General features: G+C 47.4%; 7 protein-coding genes across 8 annotated transcripts; 2 read left to right on the top strand and 5 right to left on the bottom strand.

The window, feature by feature from the left end:
• Positions 1 to 994: 994 nt before the first annotated feature.
• TERG_11798 (uncharacterized protein) lies at positions 995 to 2,666 on the bottom strand. The gene has a single exon (XM_047750856.1). It carries the CDS (start codon positions 2,489 to 2,491, stop codon positions 1,997 to 1,999), a length of 495 nt encoding a protein of 164 aa, XP_047605570.1. The 5' UTR covers positions 2,492 to 2,666; the 3' UTR covers positions 995 to 1,996.
• A 3,232-nt stretch (positions 2,667 to 5,898) lies between these two features.
• Positions 5,899 to 8,003, bottom strand: TERG_02068 (uncharacterized protein; the record flags this gene model as incomplete). The annotated part of the gene is made up of 3 exons (XM_003237299.1): positions 5,899 to 6,195; positions 6,255 to 6,581; positions 7,335 to 8,003. The coding sequence occupies 3 exons, from the start codon at positions 8,001 to 8,003 to the stop codon at positions 5,899 to 5,901; spliced, it is 1,293 nt and encodes a 430-aa protein (XP_003237347.1).
• A 412-nt stretch (positions 8,004 to 8,415) lies between these two features.
• TERG_02067 (uncharacterized protein) lies at positions 8,416 to 9,497 on the top strand (the record flags this gene model as incomplete). The annotated part of the gene is made up of 2 exons (XM_003237298.1): positions 8,416 to 8,966; positions 9,047 to 9,497. The coding sequence occupies 2 exons, from the start codon at positions 8,416 to 8,418 to the stop codon at positions 9,495 to 9,497; spliced, it is 1,002 nt and encodes a 333-aa protein (XP_003237346.1).
• A 276-nt stretch (positions 9,498 to 9,773) lies between these two features.
• Positions 9,774 to 11,205, bottom strand: TERG_02066 (uncharacterized protein; the record flags this gene model as incomplete). The annotated part of the gene is made up of 4 exons (XM_003237297.1): positions 9,774 to 10,531; positions 10,586 to 10,713; positions 10,777 to 10,925; positions 10,984 to 11,205. The coding sequence occupies 4 exons, from the start codon at positions 11,203 to 11,205 to the stop codon at positions 9,774 to 9,776; spliced, it is 1,257 nt and encodes a 418-aa protein (XP_003237345.1).
• Positions 11,206 to 11,833: 628 nt separating this feature from the next.
• On the top strand, positions 11,834 to 12,865 carry TERG_02065 (uncharacterized protein; the record flags this gene model as incomplete). Its single annotated transcript, XM_003237296.1, has 1 exon — positions 11,834 to 12,865. One exon carries the CDS (start codon positions 11,834 to 11,836, stop codon positions 12,863 to 12,865), a length of 1,032 nt encoding a protein of 343 aa, XP_003237344.1.
• A 248-nt stretch (positions 12,866 to 13,113) lies between these two features.
• TERG_02064 (uncharacterized protein) lies at positions 13,114 to 17,698 on the bottom strand (the record flags this gene model as incomplete). Its single annotated transcript, XM_047747856.1, has 2 exons — positions 13,436 to 17,698; positions 13,114 to 13,372 (listed from the first exon to the last, which is right to left on the bottom strand). Exons 1-2 carry the CDS (start codon positions 17,506 to 17,508, stop codon positions 13,114 to 13,116), a joined length of 4,332 nt encoding a protein of 1,443 aa, XP_047603822.1. The 5' UTR covers positions 17,509 to 17,698.
• A 160-nt stretch (positions 17,699 to 17,858) lies between these two features.
• On the bottom strand, positions 17,859 to 19,226 carry TERG_02063 (uncharacterized protein). Of its 2 annotated transcripts, XM_003237294.2 has the most exons (3): positions 18,616 to 19,226; positions 18,283 to 18,562; positions 17,859 to 18,231 (listed from the first exon to the last, which is right to left on the bottom strand). In XM_003237294.2, the coding sequence occupies exons 1-3, from the start codon at positions 18,972 to 18,974 to the stop codon at positions 18,031 to 18,033; spliced, it is 840 nt and encodes a 279-aa protein (XP_003237342.1). In that variant the 5' UTR covers positions 18,975 to 19,226; the 3' UTR covers positions 17,859 to 18,030. The 2 variants fall into 2 exon arrangements, with proteins under 2 accessions (XP_003237342.1, XP_047603821.1); XM_047747855.1 differs by having other exon boundaries at positions 17,859 to 18,562.
• Positions 19,227 to 19,383: the final 157 nt, after the last annotated feature.

Genomic DNA, 19,383 nt, shown 5'->3' with positions numbered 1-19,383 from the left:
GAAAGGAGGAAGGTCGCGACTTTTGACAAATTTCGCTGCACAGCGTTTTTTTGACGGCGACATACCGCATTTTCGTGGTAACTATATTAAATGGAGCCAATATATTCAGTATATCCATTATAGCTGCTGGATAGTTCAGGCACTTGCTGTTTCCGAGAGTGCCGTACATATACATGAGAATATATGTCTAATTGCATATGACCAGCAGTAGTGCATACCTAGGTTCCGTACTCCGTATAGTAAATGTTGAAATAGGAATGCGTCAATTCTAATTTCAGGTTCCGTTGCAGTGGTTGATCCAAAGGTGGATACAACCCTGCCCTGTAAGATCGTATAACATGAAGGCTCGGCACCCAGACAGGCGTATCCCTACACTGTTTTGCGTGCTTCACAAGTCCAAAAAAAAAAATCAGCAGCCAGGATCAGGCCGTCAACGGACAGAAGCACGCCGAACATTACGAGTTTTGGCTTCTCCCAAGCTTTCAGCTATCCAGGCAGACATGGTATGGCCGGGGTGTACGGCCAGGTCGGGCTCCATTTATACGGAGGCATGGAAAAGGACATGCATCCCATATTGTTTCAAGCCACCATTTGCCGCCAAGTGTGCACCATGTCGATTCATTGCATGAACCGTATGGAGTATCAGCTTCCATGTCGATAGTTGACGGAAAGATGGTACCTAGTTTGTCGACGAAACGTCGCATTTGATTTCCCCCCTTTTCCTGTATAAAAGAAGACGAAAAAAGAAGGCTAGAATAGCTTAAATCCATCGATCTCTTGGCCCTTTGTCATGGATAAATGATAGGGGCGCATGTACTGGAAAAGGTACATGGTACGGATAACATGTCGGTCTGGCTAATGCAAAGGAACCTTTTTTGAGCAGAGATCCGCTCCCCAAAGCGACGGTACTCGGGGAAGGCAAAGGGCCGCAGAGGTAAAATACAAAAAACTTTTATTTGTCAAATCCTCCCTGGGACCTTGGGGACCTTTCTTGGCCGTATCTGTAAGGTTTTTCTTTGGATGTGATGCTGCGCCGCTCGACAAGAGTTATCATCAAAGACTGTAATTTTGTAGAGGGAGAGCAAGGAAAAACAAATAACAAGAAAATGTGGTTCATCATGGAGTCTCCATCGAGAGAAGTCCAAGAAGGGTGCTTCGTTCAAACCGAAAGAGTTCGGCTTGCTCATAAATGTGTATATAACCGTCGCCTACCGCAAGGCGGGCCTTGTCCTGTGTGCGCTCCGGTACTCCCTTACGCCGTAAATAGTCATCATAAATATCGATGTGAGATATACTTATTGCGAAGAGTGGCGACGCAGCTATGTGGGGAGATTCCTCCCTGGCCTTCCCTCGGACTTGACTGCGGGATGGTACTCCGTGTCCAGCGGTCACACTTGCGTAAACCCCATAGGGAGGTCTTGTCGCTTGAAAGGAAGGGGGTTGATCCAGATGCCTTATTTGGGTAATATATACTACTGTTGCTGGGGTCCGAAGAATGCCGTATCAAATTGGTTGCATCTCTCACTCTGTCTCTCACTCTCACTCACTCTTTTTTTTTCCTTCTTTTTTCCTGGGAATGCTTAAGACGTAGGCTATGATGCAGGGTTTTGGCAATCCCTGACTCGAGCTGTCACATTTCGCTCGTGCCACCCTCGTCATTATGCGGTCGGCCGTTAGCCGCTAGCGATTGTAACTGGTGGATTGCCCCATGTGAGGTCGTACTAGCTGTGGGCCATCATTATTGACCGATCAAGGTGCAGAGGGCCTGCGTGAGCGTTATTCAACATAGAGAAACCCAGAGTTTCCGTGTGTCATAATTAATGTCATTTGGGCTTAATGTGCAAGCTTAGCAGCAAACAAAGGAGCCGAGCTGGTTGGATACTTCCCGTACGCATCCTTGACTCCAGAAAAAAATCTGGAACATAGGAGAAAGGCCCAGGGTAAGGAAAAATGTGACGAAGGAGAGAATCATGGATAGTGTCATATTAGCTTGGTTTCATTCGTGGATTCGAAGCCATTTTACCTGACAGCACCTCGTATGCTCGAACTCGCTTTGGATATGGTCATCAACGGTCGACAGGTCCAGATGAGTGTCGATAGACAGCTCAGGCGACTGAAACAACCATAGAGTGTCGTCATCCTGCTTTTGAACGGTTTGGTACTCTCGTGGGGGAAGCCCGCCAAATTCACCGCGCGGACAGCGGTGGACCGCATGAGGGGCGCGACTCGAACTCGCACTTGGAGTTAGATCTTGGCTTTTGCTAGCCAGCGAGCAAGAGAGCGAAAAAGGACAGATTGAACGAGACCAAGAGGCGAACGGGCGGTAATAGTACAGCATACTCCGTACAGGGGAGAGAAGCATATCCAGGATGAAAGCCCCACAGGGCCGGGATTGGCTCTTTTGGCCCTGAAATTCTGCTGACAGACTTGATAGTTTGGAGCATTTGTTGTTTTTTTGGAGAATTCTAATTATTTTTTCACCATCAGCCATCTGAATCCACAGGGCGTCGACGCTAGGGAGGATATCTGTCTCCCTCTAGTGGGTTTCGTGGCGGCCTGAAATTAGATTTGGGGGAGGATTGAGGGGGGAGTTTATGACAACTCATCTGTATGAAGGTATTCCTGTATTCCTGATGTATCTCCCATCTCCGAAGAAGAAGCGCAGCCGAAGATCAAGGGGGGTGGGAAACAACCCCAGCGAGAGTGTGAAATAGTTATATTTTTCATTTTCATTTTTTTTTTCTGGGTTGATGCAAAAAAGGGAAAAGGAACAACGGCAGTGCTGGACATACTTAGCTTGAATAATGTTTTTAAAGAAGAAGAAAAAAAGGGTGAAGAATCGCGATTCGCTCCGCCTGTCTGGGAGATAGGGATATCCAATAGATTGGATAGCTGCAATGTTGGGGACCCTCGCCCGAGCTAAACCAGCTTTCTGACATCACATCGCAAATTTAACCTTGTGCATGTCGGCAAATGTATCAGTACCCATTTGGTCCCCTTGTTGGTAGCGCCGATCGTGGAGCCTTGCAGAGGATAAATAGTACATACCGCGAACTTGGGGAAATTGGTGGGTATCACAGATATAAAGCTCGCCTGCCTCCGCTCTCTACAGGCACCGTTGTTTCCTTGATGAAGGCAAAAATTTCCAGTCGACCAATATATATCTCCTTAGAAAAAAAAGAGAGAGATTCTAAACGCAGCCTCCCCCGTCAAACAACACAAGAAAAAGAACAGCAGTCCATCCAAAAATATTTCTTCCTCACGGCTGCCATAGCGCTAATTGAAAGCTTTCCTCGTCACATTGCGCCGACCTTCTCCTTTTCCCCTCCTGAATCTTAAAGAGGACGACTTCGGTATATAAATAAAGACATCTGCCCATCGACATTCATTCCACACATAACACATACCCAAGGGAGAAAGACGGAGAACGAGAAAGTGACGAGCACAGGTATCCGAGCTGTGTGAACCCACGGGTTTTGGAGGAACATTGTTGTTTATATTGCAGAGAGGAAGAGCGGAGCCCTTTATTCACAATGGTTGCAGTCGCTCGTCTCAGGCCAGTTGGGAACGCCGCTAAGCAGAGTCACATTCAATCACAATCCCGAATTCGAAACCACATGTCTCCAGTAAGTTTTTTTTATACCGAACCTCGAAGTGAAAACGCATACTGACGGGTGTCCCATCTAGATGCCAGGAGTACTCTGTCCAAGCTGCAAGTCGAACGGAGAAGACACATGGGTAATCCCTGGCAAAAACTGCCATGTGTGTGGCACATCGTGTTGATAGATTGAGGTACGCTTGTGTTCAGTGGGCAATAAGAGACGCTGCTCCCTGACCTCAGAATTGAAGCATAGAATGGGCAATGGAGCTCACGGCGGGAATAGAAATGAGTTCGAGCTCATAGATGCCGTTCAACCTGGTCGTCGAGGTTGCCAGAATCGACTGGTCGATACAAATCCAACGGCGTTCAATCGATTCGAGCTTGGTGTGGAGAATTGCGCAAAAAGGGGAGAAAGACAAATCTTTTCGTTTTGGACACATCGATCAGTCTGCTGGATCCTGATGCTTTTGGGTGATGGCGGAAGGTTGCGTGAACACATGGCTCCCAAAGGATGTTTTTTTTTTTTTTTTTTTTTTTTTTTTTTTTTTTTATTACTTTATATTTTTCTTCCCTTTCCTGGCGGAGATAGTGCTGCATTTCACGGGTAGAGGATGGCATTCCTACCTACCCATCACCTGCATCAATGTATGATTAATATGATTCTTGAGGTTGCTTCAACGCTCCCTGTTGACAGGGAAGATGGCGGTACCGGCGTTGGCAATGTTCAATTTCACCTGTTTTTACTGTGGGGTTTTTTCGAGATATTCTTGGAGTCCTGAATGGAACCTTTTTTTTTTTTTTTCACTTCTTTGATAGCTTTTGCCCGTGATTTTTGTGATTCGGTTAGAGAACTTCGGCTGGAGTTGATGTGAATAGTTCTCTAGCGTACCACTCAACATTGGTTCCTCAAGGACGCCAGGATGCATTCAATGGAATTGGAAGGAGGGAATTCTCAGCCATCTCCGTCATCTACTTTGTAAATTCGGTATGCAGACGTTGTCAACGGTAGCTTCTTAGCCATGTCAACCCTCCTCCACCAGCTTTGGAACCTGCAAATAGTAAATGTCCACTGCCCGGCAACCTATGACAACCAACCAGGGGACAGCATCTTCCAGCCTCAAAGGGTATCGACGCCCGGTCAGGGATAGTTAAGCTCATGGATACACCAAGGCTGTCATCCACCAGCTGACTTGGGGTGTTGGAGGAGGGTAAGAGTATGTGCTGTTGATGTGACAGCTAACGGGGGAATAACTAGGTAGCTAGTTAACGTCCAGATAAGCGAGAGTGAGCCATCCTTCAGCGATAAACAAGCTGACACCATGCACTAGCCTGCGCAGAGGGATAGAAAGGCCGATGTCTGGCCTGGTCGGTCGAAAAGCCGCTGCAGTTGTTTTGCTGGGGTCTTCCTTGCATATGCTGGGGTCGGAATAAACGAATAAGCGACGAGACGAAGCGCGGTGTACAGACGATGGATAAAAATAGACTTCGCGAGCATGCTTTGTGTCGCTTGACGCGTTGAGGACAAGATGACAGCCGGGAGAAACTAACTATTAGGACAGTAACATTGCCATAATGCTTTTCGTATATTCTATGGAAGGTTGACCCGGTTGGGAGTGTCTGTTATACTTCTCGACAGAATATGGCTTTTACATTCGGAGTTCATTCGGCTCTGTGCTTCCCCCTTACACCTTCAAGAGCTATAAACAGCATAACTTTGTCTTGAGATTTTCTTATTACAGTCTTTTGGCAGGGGGCTTTTGATACAGCATTTCGGATTCTTCGGATATCTATCCCAGAACATCTCAGCTATCGGAATATGCAAGCTGAAGGATGCTGCTGGAGGGAAGGAGGTGGCGGAGGTGGCTGCAGAACAATTTATGATAGCCCTTACTCGGCTGGCTGGAGTTCCCTCAGCTGTTCAGTCTCGTATACCCAAGGCTGCAGCCTAGCCCTTCAGCTGATAGGTTATGTGCTTGAAAAAAAAATCCTACCACGCGGTTGGCCAGTCGAGTTAGAGCTCGAACCTCAGCGCCGGGACACAGCAAGCCACCGGGGTTGGAAAGCTGCAGGATAGAGTTATGCCAGAAGGTTGAGAATTGGTCGGTGCTGGGGCACAGAACCTGGCAAGTCATGGATCTTCATGCAGCTGGGTAGGGAAAGCATAAATGACGGCAGAGAGACCAGGCTGGCTGACTGGTAGACTCAGGTACCTGAACCTGAGAGTCCTGAATCGATTCAAACCGCATTATTGCGGGAGAGATATCGGCGCTTGATAACTGTATCATATACGAGTCATATCAGGCTGATTCAAGGTCAAGAAGTCCGATCTCCCATTCCCCAAACTTCCTGCCTGATGGAGGCAATAGACTAGTGCTCTTTTCCAGCACAGTTTTTATGCAGTGATATATGTGAAGCGGAAGACGCAGTTCTTCCAAGGATGTGACAGATGGCATTCCCAGATCTGGGTTTACCAGGGGTTGCACATTGGCCACATGCTTGTAGAACACTTTCATTGCACACTTGGCAGATATAGAGCGGCTGGCGCTGGAGGTATCCTTGAAGGAGTATCGCAAATCCGTGTTGAAGACCCATGCCTTAAGAAAGTGGTTAAATATAACTATCTCCCCTTGTTTTACGGACGGGGTAATCATACCAATAGACCATTATGTTGCTGGTTATCCGCGGAACCACAGTGTATTGCAAACCTCCTTGTTCCTGAACGCTCGACGGATTCAAGCAGCTGAAATCCGACAATTAACTCAGGCGGATAATTTTCCAGTAAGTTCTTGTCGATACAAGTGCCTGAAGCGCAATTTTCTTGGTGTGATATGGAAACGCTGGCTTTGAATAGTTCAATCCCCTGAAGCGAGTTTTGCATTTCGCCAACGGTTGAACCGCAGGACTTACAACAAAGATTTGGCACAGAATGTGGTGGAAAGGAATTGATTCCTTGGTCGAAAGACGAATCGCCTTTTGCAATCTATAATTGATAGGTATCATACATTAGCCACTGAGACAAACGAGCAGAAGAAACTCATAGATTCAAAGACAGAGCCAGGTGGCAATATTTTCGGCCGCTATCGACGGAGGGTGCATATAATGAAGAGGTTAATTTTGCCACAAACCACAGTGGGCGAGGCCTTGATCTCATGTATGTATCTTAGACTGTATCTCAAATTGGCCAAGGGGACTCTGGCTGAATTCAATGCATGGAATACGTCTAGACAGCTGATATCTGCGGATCTTTAACCCCTCTGCCTTTAGTACTGCCCAGGGATGTGAGCGTGAACATCCAGCAGCACAAGAGACCAGTAGATGCGATCAACGATACTATCATCCATCTCTTTCCAGTCACCAATTCCTAGACACGAGGCCCAGAAAAGTGTGAAGTTAAGGAGGATGATGGTATTGCTTCAACACACGCTACTTGTGACCTGTGCTGTTTGAGTGTTCATCTCTGCAGCTCTGGGTGGTGTTCAAAGCTCTGGGTTAAAACCGAGGATATCGGCCCTGTTGGTCTAGGGCAATTGTATCGGAAATCGGACCACGGTGGAAGCTCCAATCTCCTTCTTCTTGCCCAATGATTAAATAAAGCTCCTGGCAATATCCAAAATAGGCCATGTAGCCATCGCGCCACAATAACTGTAATCTGATAATAATTTTTTTTTTTCCCTAGAACGAAAGGCTTGTTGGGGTACTTGAAGTCCGCTATGTGCAAGGGACAGTTTCTTACCGTCATTTTCGCCCCCTGACAGTCGCCTTGTGTCATAACAAACGAAGTAATGTTGACAAAGACTGTTCCAGGCTTGCAAACGACTCGGTTCGAAGCACCATAGCCCTTGGTATCCCCATTCAGGCTCGTAAAGTCCGTATCTCCGTCTTTGCTAGGTATCGGGTCAGGCTTATGACAATGCCATAGGTCCATCATTTCGGCCCAGTCTGCGCTAGGGAGATCCTTCCATATAATATTTTGGGCCTCTCTTGGGGAAAATAATATATTTGCGCAGCAGCGGCAACAAATACATGTTTGTGCCGTCATATTCTTCGCTGGCCAAGGGCTCATTGAGGTATAATCGTGGCTTGAGGTGACATCTACAGCGGAACTTGCTTCATCTATCGGAAGGCGAAAGGAGTATTCGTTCTCTCCGCCGTGCGAAGTAGCCTGACTCGTCGCCAGATGTTCTCTAGCTCGGGCAGATATAGATAGAGGGAGCTTAAGTGTAAGGGTCTTGTCGGAATGCGATACTGTCACAAGAGAGCGCGAGCTATCGAGAGTGACCACCGGTCGAGAGTCGTTCCGTACGGCATCTTTAGTGGTAACGTAAAAACGTATCTGCCGTATATTAGCCAGCAGCTCAGCGTAGAGCTGCACACAAGACTCTGGAGGAGACGAAGAAGCCATCGCCGTCAAGCTTGTCGACGTTGAGGATGTTCATCTTCCTGTTGCGTTTGAAGACGTGGTGAGCATGCAAACAGTGCAAACACGCGCCTCAGCCGCAACTCGCAGAAAAAGAAAAGAAAAGAAAAAGACATCAAACTGTGGCTTGAACATTTGAGTATGAACAAGGATGGCAGCTCCAGGACCTCGTATAGAAGATGGTCACTCTCGAGCCAGGCAGCACAATTCACTCTCTTGCGCCTTACCCCTTGTGGGCGATTTTTCAAGGCGTCTCTGCCAGCTGTGGCTAAGCAACTCGACGCAACAAGCTCTGGTGATGGTATATATGTCCTGATATCACGGCCAGACACAGCGGAATAAAACCAATTTGAATCCCAGCCCACAGGCTGTTCATTTTCTCATCTATCTTGCAGACATGGAGAAATCAGGATCCAGTTTGTCCTTACCAGTTGCTGGAATACAACGGCGGCCGGCTCCTCCTCGTGCTCAAGCGACTCCGCAGGATGCTCCCCCAGACTATACGGAGCCATCGACTGCTCTCTCTCAGGAACCATCAAGTCCACGAGCTCCCGTTCTGTCCAATTCCTATCTTCCTCCAGTAAACTTTGCCCACTATCATATCCCTGGGTCAAGCTTATCGAAAGATGGACTCACCATCACTGTGGCACCTTCAGAGCTCAGCTCCAATCCAGAGGCTTTGACAAGATTTATAGTCCAACAAGCTGCATTGCCGCCTAAGCCAGAGGTGCGCATAGTCGGGGTAAGGGATATTACCGGCGTTCGCAAGCTTGATTTCGATATCCGGATAAATATGTTGAGCCAAATAGTCCGCCCCCCTGGCCCGTCTTCATCATGGAACTACGTGAAGATTGTTGGCAATCGCCCTGGCGGTTCTCCAGGAGGAACTGTTGGAGACATTGCTACTTTTGCTGATCGGTTTTGCAGAGACCCGGCTACTAACAAAACGTAAGTAGGATCACATTGCTTCGAAAATTAACAGGTACTTCTATTTTGTATAATGCCTCTGTGTGCTAATTGTCTTCTAGCTTCATCCTAACCCGGGAAGTGATCAATTGGAACACTCAGATCTTAGAGGGCCGACTACGGACACTGATAGCCTCACTGAACTACCAAGGCCGTGTCATGATTACTTTTCCTTCCACACATTCCAGTGTCGTTGTTCCAGGTCCAAAAACAAAAAATTCATTCTATACCCAGATTGTATCTCTATTTAAGAATCCAAAGCGGTATGATATGGTGCGGTCTATATGGCCATACGCAAACATGGCAGGCTCGGAAACGTCTGATGATCCACGAAGGGTGTGTGCTGTCCAATCAGAAAACAAGTGGTGGGATGAGTGGAAGATGGTTATTGCACATGCTATAATTGATGGAAGACAAGGCTGGGTATCATTAGACGACTTGATTGAGCTTGCCATGAGTCCAGTGAAAGAGCTGAAGGCTAGGGAGCAGGGAGAAAAAATCGGAATGGAATGACCAGGGTATTGTGTTTTGAAGCATCCGCTGGCTGCTAGGGATTTTGCGTTTTGAAATCGAAGGAGGTTACGTTAGCGGGCGTTGTAGATTTTAATAGACCACTTAATCGGTACTGTGTACTATTAAATATTACGGCATTATGCGATGGCTTATACAAAAGCTGACTTACTGCTATCAAATCCTACTAACTAGCCAAAATTATCATGTTAGAGTGTAATTTCGAACGCTAAGTACCACACTCGGGGCTAGATTCAACTCAGATTCTACACCCATGGCTCATCCAAGGCCACCAAACCCGTCGAATGTTTCAATAAATTTCACTGCAGCCCGGAGAAAAAACCCTTCCTCATCACTCCAGGTCTTAGCCGCCTCCTTGAGCGTTCTTAGAGGCTTGATATAATGAGGTGAAATCGCCATCTCGTGGGTTAGAGCCAGTTTATCGACCCAGGCCCAGTCTTTCCCATCAATGTTGTAGCATTCTATATCTTTAGCATCTATTTTCGGTCGCAGCTGGGCAATATAAATGGCCACTGCCAATAAAAACCACTGACGCAGTAGAGGGCCATGGAATTTTTTTGGAACCAGTGGTATGATGACACGCAGCGCATGGGTCGTAGTCAGAAGATGGTCAAAGAAAAAATCATGCTGATTTCCGTTGTGACGGGTCGCCATCAATGTTGTTGCAAGCCGCTGTATGGCATGTAACTCTTCTGTTAAGTTTGCATCTTGAGGGACCCATGCCATCCAATGCTCAAGTATCAACTCCTGGTGTGTTTTCAAAAGTACCTCAACATTATTAGCTCCTGGGCCTCTAAAAATACCGTCAAAACGTTTATCTCCACGGATTTTATTTAGAACTTCGTAAGTTGAACAAGTGATATATTTTGGGGCCATGCTTTTTTGAAGGTCCGATGGTTCGTCAAAGAACTTGTGAACATCGTCATAGCAGCATGAAACCATTGCGAGTGATTCCATAGCAATCTCTCGGCTGGACACTTCGAATGCATATCCAAGATGTATAAGCGGATGGCCGACTGTAGCAATGAGTTAGCAATTTTAAATAAGTATCTAGAATGAGTAAAACTTACAGCCAGCAATCAAAGAGTTTATTAATGGTTTTTCTTCGGAACAAAGATACTGTAAAACTACAGCATTCCAATCATATCCCATGCGAGACAGCTCATCTTCAAAAAAATCCACATAAGCTCTCTGAAATCTATTGGATAGGTTAGTAGAGTGGTCTCCTGGCTAGATCCTTAATATTTCAAGCAGATCTTACTCTCTCCTGCCCAATGCTAATCTCCAGTCTTCTGCCTGGCCAATCTCACTAGGTGAAGCGCTCCAGGGCTCTTGTTCCTTGGATTCGGCTTCATAGAGACGGTCCAGGTGATCCGAGCTTCCACCCAGCAAATAAGCGGTAGAAAGGAGCTAAGAACTGGCATTAGTGAAGAAGTACTTTGACCACCGGTGATACGTAGTAGCTCACATGGGGTATGTGATTGAAGAATGAGAGATTGTTATATATGATAGCATTAGTTGCGTGGTTTAATTTTAGCAGTTGCCGTAGCCGCCTGCCAGGCTTTTCTTCCGCAGATTCGATATCATGAGCTTGGATAGGTTTTATTTCAACGCTTGGTAAATTCCTATCATCCTTCCCCGCTGACGAGAACCAGGAGAATGGCGAACGGAAATTGAGCATGGAATCCATGATCGCTGGAGCCTGCTGGCAGCGAGGCGAGTGGTGTGTCTGGGCGAGCCAACTAATTGACCCTTAATTGATAGCTCAGAACCTTCTGATGTGATAGGAGATAAGTATTAGCATAAACCTATCTATGATACGTATATTACCTCACAAAGGTACCAGAACATGCATGCACATTGCACTTTGTATTTCCGTTTGCATTTATTTCTCTTTGCCGCAACCTCGAGGTGGTTGCGGCTGATTTAAATTAGACTCATGATTACGTAATAACTATTCTTTTTCCAGCATCCAATAAAACGACGTTTTTCAACATCGAAACATCCAAGCCCCTTTTTTTGACAGCGACACAGTTGAGGCGCAGGCGCAGAAACGAGGTTGGACCCAAGGCCTGTGGTGGCCTGTGGAACGTCCTACAGTGGCTGAGGAGAGCTTGCATCCCACCAACATGGATGGCTCGAGATCGCCGATTGAGGGGTTAACTACTAAGGGGCAAGTTCGTATACCGGATTAGTTACTTACCTAGACTGTTGAACCACTAGGAAAACCCCAGATTCCCCCGGCATCTCCTTCGTCGTCTCTTTTCCCAATCAACGGACGGGCGGAATTTGATTCACGAGATAAATAGTTTGTTACTATGTCGGTTGACACGAAAAAAAACTACTTTGGACCTCGAGATGATGAGAATGCTGAGGAGTACTGGACAATCCTGCTCGAAGCTGAAGAGCTCGGGGACGCTGAAGAGTGGGACAAGGCATGCGAAGCACAGGAACGAGCAGTCAAATACGCTGAAGAACACTATGGCGATGATCTTAATGCCAAAAGTGGCCTTGCATACCTCTACCGACAAGTGAGTCGCCACAAGGATGCCGAAGCACTCGACAGGTACATCCTCTCGGTGCGACAGCAAATCCTCGGAGATGACCATGAAGACACAGTAGCAAGCCTGAATAATCTTGCCATTGATCTGAAAGCACAAGGTGAATATGATCAGTCACTTGAGCTCGACAAAAAAGCATTGGATATTATGCTTCGCATCAAGGGTGAAGATTCCCAAACTACACAGACCAGCATGCACAACCTTGCCAACAGCTACTTTAACAACAAAGATTACCAGGCTGCTCTGGACTTGCACCAACGTGCATTGGATCTCCGAACAAAGTCTCTCGGCCCTGAACATTATCAGACCATCATGACGATGGACCTATTAGGGAGAGATTATGGTGCCTTGAATAAGCTCCAGGAGGCTATAGCTCTCCAGGAGAAAGCCGTGGAAGCTGCAAAGTCTCATCTTGGCCCCTCTAATCAGACAACCATCAAATGTAGCCTGAACCTGGCAAGCACGTATGGTCGTCTCAACCAAGCCAATGCCGAGGAAATGCCTGGAGGGACGTGGGAGTCTAAAGGGATCAAACTCCTAGAAGGAATAGTGGAAATGCAACGACAGGGCCCTGGTGAAGACCATTCTGATACCATTGCCGCTATAAACAACTTGAGCGTGGCATATTTCCATGCTGGCCGACTGGAGGATGCCATTCCTCTTATGCAGAAGTCAGTCGACTGGAATATGAAAAAATTGGGACCAAACCACCCGCAAACTCAAGCCGCGTCGGGCAATTTGGACTACGTATTTGAAAAGCTCGGGATGACTCGAGCTTCAATTTTTTGATTGACGTTGGCATACCATTTCTGATAGAAGTCGTGGTTTATGTCTAATGTTAATGGTTCTGGTTATTTACGGAAGAGATATTTGTTATTCTTAGCCTTTAAGGCTATGACCAAGAGTAACAAGTAAAAGTTTGGTCATTCCACCATGAAAGTAGACTCAGATATATCGTCTGGCTATTATACAAAAAAATCTATAGCACATAATGGATAAATGTGTCTTGCAAATCGCTGATAAAGAATTGAGCTCAATCATTTTGACGACTCAATGCTGGCTAAATGATCAGTTCTGACTATGTAGTCATCATCTTCGGTATCCCTAGCATCTCCAGTCTGTTTGTTGGAAGCGTTGGGGGCTTCGCCTATTGTCAGGGAGCCATCCGCTGTGATATCCACACCATCTCTAGACACATCCTCGACTGTCTTCTGCTCGTCAGAAATGGATGACTTCTTAGTGTCAACAGTCTCAAATGTCTTCCGCACTCGTTCGAAATGTTCAAGCTCCTTCGCACTGTTCAAGTAGTTAGCAATCACAACATAGAATAAATATTACCTATAGAAGAGAGGATCATACCTAACACTAGGAACCAGCTCATTCTTCGCTTCAATGAAATCTTGTTCCGTGACCATTACAGCAGTATCTTCAGGAGTGGCGAGGTGATCAAAGAAGTATGCCGTTGTAACTGGTCCATTAGGGAGAGCTTTTATTCTTACATCCACGGCAGTAGCTTGCCGAGTGATTGCCTTGAGCATGGCATCCGAGCAGAGTGCGTACAAGTCGGCACCAGTATAAGTGAACGGCAAGAGTTCTGCAACTCTCTTCAGCGAAAGGTCCGGATGCAGATTAAACTTGCGAGTCAGAGCTTCTAGAATGGTAAGTTGCTTATCATGGGTATCCGAAACACCAAGGTAGAGCATCTTATCAAATCTGCCGGGTCGTAGTAAGGCTGCATCTAATAGATCAGGGCGGTTGGTAGCACCAATAACGAAGACTCCGCCCCCATTCTCATCTCCACCACTCATACCATCAAGTTCTGCAAGAAGCTGGCTGACAATTCTGTCCATAACACCACCACTGTCTCCTTGGTTGCCACGCTTGGGGGCTACAGAGTCCAATTCATCGAAGAAGACAACGCATGGCCGTGCGTCTCGAGCGCGTTGGAAAACCCTACGTACATTCGCTTCGGACTCTCCAATGTACATGTTCAATAGCTCAGGACCTTTGACGGAAAAAAAGTTGAGAGAAAATTCCGTAGCAATTGCCTTTGCAAGCAACGTTTTTCCTGTTCCCGGAGGGCCATAGAATAGGATACCGCTTCGCTTTTTCATACCCTTGGCGAAGAGTTCCGGCCGTTCAAGTGGAAGTTGGATAGTTTCCATGACAGCGTCCTTCACATTACTAAGTCCACCAACATCGTCCCAGGTAACGTTGGGGATCTTTGGAGCCCCGATGGAATCGGCAAAGTTTTTTCGTGCAGCGTCGACAGCAGCATCAAAATCAGCCTTGGTGACAGATCTCGTAGCATCGCCACCTGCGATTTGAACGTCTCGGACACTGACTTTTGACTTTGCGTCAGGAGGCGCGGCGGAATCTGCGAGCTTCTCTAGCCGTAAAGTCCGTTCAGCCACAGCTCTTTCAACAACGTCGACTAAGTCTCCAGCAACAAGTGCGGCTGTCTTAACAGCTACCGAAGCTAAATCAACATCGGGAGATAGTCGCAAGGCTAAATCAGCCACCGCATTTCTAAGAATGCCTTCTCTTTCCTTCTCTTCGGGGGCCGTCATTTCAAGCTCGTGCGTGAAGAGACTTCTAATCCCTTCGGGAACCTTTTCCACGTCGGTGGTCGTGGTAATGACAACTCGAGAACTTGAAACAATTTCTTTTAAGGATGTAACAATTCTATCAGCCGTCAACACTTCAATGTGCTCTATCAACAGAGCAGTGCAAGCAGAACCGCAGGCAAACGCTCTATCTGCTCTTGCCTTCAGATATGCCTCTGTTTTCATATCTCCCCCATTTGCCCCTCCTTCGCTGAGAATGTCATATGAATCAATGGTGAAAGTGTGAAGACCTATATCAGCGCATGCTCGACGTGCAACTGTTGACTTGCCAATATTTCTCTGCGTAGAGGTGAGAAGGATAACAACTGGCTTTAGTCCCAGTTGTATGGCTCTTGGGCTTGTAGCAGCCGCTATCAGCTCTCTCACACGCCTCTGAATGGGAGATATAAAAACTGCAGGGGAGTCCGCCTGCAGCCATGGAGTGGCTCTCTGCTCTATACTCGGCTGTGGCGCCGATTTGACGGAGAGCCAGTACTCCCATGTGTTCTTGAGAGTTCCGGGAACGGTTCCAATTTCACTTCCTGCTTGCACCATTCGGGTATTGAGGGTATCAATAGCTGCCACCCCTCCCCACGATTCATGGTCAGGGGCACCGTCTGGCTCTGTGCTGGTCATAGGAGCTGTGACATGGCTGACACGGAACCAAGCCACGCCAACCTTGCTGGAATGACTAGGTTTACCCGAAGAAAGAGCAAGCTGGGAAGGTAACTCATCCTCCTGGCCGATAGCATCTGCGCTCTTGGTCGCAGAGAAAACAGTCCTTCCAAGTCCCTCATCTATACTAATTCCAATCATATCCCCGGCTTTTACCAGCCGCCGTTTCGATTCGAAATGATGCTTAAGAGCAGCAAATATGGCGGGCTGAAGTGCTCTGTCTAGAGATAGAGGTGTAGATATTTTTAACAAAGTGACTTCTTTGGCCGTAGGAGGTGCTTTGGGCACACTGCTACCACGGGAGGCTGCTAGTCCCAGTTTCGAAGGGCCGTGTTGAGCTGGGCCAAGGGACAAGGGAGAAAGTTTTACGTAGCTAGGGCTCTGCAGGTTATGCAGGAGAAGGGGAGGTAAAAGGACCGTTGGAGTAAGACCATGGGGAGGAATCTGTGAGATGCTAGACAATCTTTCTGCCGACTTGTTCATTGCATACCTGATTTTTGGAGGAGATAGGCCCGTAACACCGTAAACCCTTGCGACACGCCAGTTCTCGGGTTCTTCAGTGCTTCCCATTAAGCCGTTGAGACCGCTAAAAGCTAAGGAGGATAGCATATTTCGTTGAGGTTCCTCTGTCGGAGTCACACGTACCCAGTCTCCAGAGAAGCACCCTATCTTGACAAGGGTGTGCACATCAACAAAGATGAATGCATCAGGGTCATCCTCTTCTCGGGGTTTTGGATGGAGGAGCTCATTGGGTATGTGGTCGAGGAGACATTCAGCCTTGAATGTTTTGCCAGCGTGTCTGCCCTGACGAGCAGTATTGGATGTAAAGCTGGAAAACACACTGCCTGGGGAGTGTATTCCAAGGGACCTTCCACCGAGTCTAGGAGTGGCAGAGGAGAAGGCAGACATTGCTCCAGATTGCTGCTGTGGTAGTTCTGGGGCAGCGAGAGAAATCATATCTTCCAGAGAATCGTCGGAATCGTCTGAACCTTCTGAACCTTCCGCATCACTACGACTCTCCGTCGAAACCTCCGTATCAGATTCACCCGGAGGCGATGGGTTCTCAGCATCTGTGCCTTCATCAGTGCCTTCCTCTAGCTCCTTTTCTTCTCCAGCAGAGTAAAACATATCATTCGACGTGTCTTCGGTATCATCTTCAGTAACTCGTTTAAGCTGAGTAGGGCTAGAGGTTGATAAAGATTTATATTGCGGTTTCCGTGCTGATCGCGCCTGTAATAGCACAATCTTGGTTTTTGGCATCAACCGTCCCTGAGCGACAGGTTCGCAGAACGTAATCCTTGCCGGCGGGGGTGGAGCATGCGTAATGGGATGCGAAGGCAAAGGAAGAGGGATTATATCGCCGTTATGCAATATATCTCGTTCAGCTAGCCCTCTGCGTATAGCCTCCATCAACCGCTCATCTCTCTGCGTGGCAGAATTTTTTACCCCCTTGGATATCGTACGATCATGAGACGAAGCCAACCCTTTTCCTTTCGGCCATAAGCCTTGGGACATACGCGGCTTTTCACCGAAGCCTCCTCCGAACTTGCCCTGTATCTCATCAATATCTCGTAGCAAATTTCGCTCTACCGTAACGTATACAGTGTCCAGATGTAGTGGCGTGACATCAACGATGTGAATCTCAATTCCACGCTGGGCTAGCAGGAAGGAGGATCGAGAGGGATCGCTGCCTTGCAGCACTTGAATGAAAGGTTGAATTGAGCTGGCGGCAACAGGGAAGTGAATCGCATCGCCTGAGATGAAGGAAGCTTTCGCCTTTTCGCTGGCCTGCGTGTGGACTGGGACAATAGTCCACTGAACATCCTCAACGGTTGTGAAGTTAGGCACCCAGGGGGCCAAGGCGACATAGATTATCTCAGGGAAGGGTTGGACATCTAAATTAAGGGTGTATGTCAGGGGTATTTTCGCTTCAGTGGTTGATGAGGAGCAAATCTTACCATGAGAGCTTCGACGGGGAAACAAGTTGGCCAGGAGCTCATCTGAAATAACCCCGACTTCGCCTTTTAGACGAATATCAAGCATCAATCGAGAAGATATCGGTCCCTTGTTGTTTTTCCGTTGGCGTAGAGCTTCCTTCCGGCGGCGACGCTGGTGGTCGTCCGCCGCGACCTGGGAGCCATTTGAAGTCATGACAATTTCAATTTAACCACAATCACCAGCTTAGACGACCTCCATGTAAAGAACAGCTGTAGTCCGCTAATGATGCGAGAAAGGTGAAGGGAGATGCAAAACTGAACAGCGCGGTGGTTGTCGTGATTGTTGTTTGTTCAGAAAATGTTCACGTTGGCCCGCAAAGCAAGAAGCTCGTCGAGATGCCGAGGTCCAATCTGGGGAAGCGCCAGCCGACGCCGGCGCTAAGTAAGTTTTTGCACATGTACTACACGGGGGCCGCTGGAGTATAAACTGTAGGTAGTAATACTCACGTGTAGTGGACGTTTTAACCTTAGTGTAATCCTCATATTCTACTAATAATTTAATACAGCTCCTTAGTAAAGTGACTAAAGAAATTAATTATAAATAACCAGCTCGATAACTAGGCTCGGAGTGATACAAACACAAAGACTAGGAAGCCACAGCCAAATAATCAACCCCACACTCGGGAGCTCATTATTCTTTCACACTCTCGGGAAGTTCGTTGACCGCCTCCATGAACTAGGGCTCCGTCTCAAGCTCTGCCTGTGGTGGATCGAGAATCCATTTCAGAACGTCAAAGGCAACATTTTTGTCGTACCCTGCCTTTGTAAGAGTGTATTTAGCTCTTAGGTTAAGGTCGAGGGTTGGATGTTTTTCCGACGGTCTGATAGTTGCTTGGACGATGCGTACTTTGCCGCGTGTAAATGTCACTACAGTAGCCTTGGGATTGTTGTCAGATAAAGCGTTTATAAAACGGCGAAGTAAACATACAGTCAATAAACCACCCTTGTATCTCGGCTTGGATGTATAACGGTTCTTTTCAGACGACCAAACCATCTCATTCATCTGGTGAAAGAAGATTGAGGTGGCTGCCATTATTTCACTCTTTAGGATATAATTACGACAATCTGCTTTCTGTCTCATATCGCGTGCACATGTGTGATCCTGAATGATAAAAGTCCAGTGGTTCTGATGAGGGCAGAGGACCTCGAGCCCATGTATATTGCGGACCTTTTCACAGTATAGCTGGGTAAATAAAGGACCGTAAAGTCTAGCACCAAGTCAGTGAGGTAACAGATGTTGAAAGCAGACGGGGTATCCTACTCCCGAGACTTTACCTGCACTGTTTCCTGCACCTTGTGGACGGCGAATTGGATGAGGCCGGCGAACCCCCAGTCAGACGGCAAGCCCAGGTCCTTCTCAGGGCTAGTAACCCACTCACACGTGTGAATGGCCCTCAGGAGCTCTGGGGGCGTTGTGAACAGGGTTTCTTGCTCAGTGGTATTCCGGCAGCGCAGACGGATATCGGGTGTCTTCTCCAGCCAGTCAAACAGAAAGGAGGAGTCCGCATAGGTCATATAGCAGAGAAACGTACGGCCTAGAAACGCAGCGACCGCCTCCGGCTGGTTAAACGGCAGTATTTCGGATGGTGCGGTGTCCGTCTGCGCGTCCGAGTCCGACATATTTGGTGATGAAGATTGATAAATAACCGTGTATCTGTGGTTAGGCAGTTTGGTTATTATTTAAAGTATGTATGTCGAAGGTGAAATAGGCCCACCACCGCCCCAGACTTAAGAACTGATTATGTAATTAATACTCTCCAGGTACCAGCCTAAAGTTTGTTAGTCAGCTCCCCGCGGCTGCTGCCGCCTCATTATATTTACTCCTCCTCCTCCTCCTCCGGCGTCTGCCTTCCAATCTCTCTTCCTCTCGAGTGTCAAGAGATAACTTCGACCTGCTGGCCACTGGTGTAGGCCCGCTCTTTTAGGTCAACCATTTTGATTAAACTTGCCGTCAGAACGGTGCCGCCTGTGATATACCCTAAAGCAAAGGCGAAAGTTTAGCTGCAGAATGGCGGCTCCGCGGTGGCAG

The sequence above is a fragment of the Trichophyton rubrum genome (assembly GCF_000151425.1).
Source record: "Trichophyton rubrum CBS 118892 genomic scaffold supercont2.2, whole genome shotgun sequence".
Lineage (NCBI taxonomy): Eukaryota > Fungi > Ascomycota > Eurotiomycetes > Onygenales > Arthrodermataceae > Trichophyton > Trichophyton rubrum.
Note: the sequence above shows the minus strand (reverse complement) of the source record. Positions and strands in the feature narration are given on the sequence as shown.

Bases quoted from the DNA above. Each gene is read 5' to 3' on its own strand.
- TERG_02063 (XM_047747855.1), bottom strand. From the start codon at position 18,974: ATGTCGGACTCGGACGCGCAGACGGACACCGCACCATCCGAAATACTG. The intron at 18,563-18,615 runs GTAGGATACCCC...ACTTGGTGCTAG, and splicing joins GTGCAGGTAAAGTCTCGGGA to ACTTTACGGTCCTTTATTTA.
- TERG_11798 (XM_047750856.1), bottom strand. From the start codon at position 2,491: ATGGCTGATGGTGAAAAAATAATTAGAATTCTCCAAAAAAACAACAAA.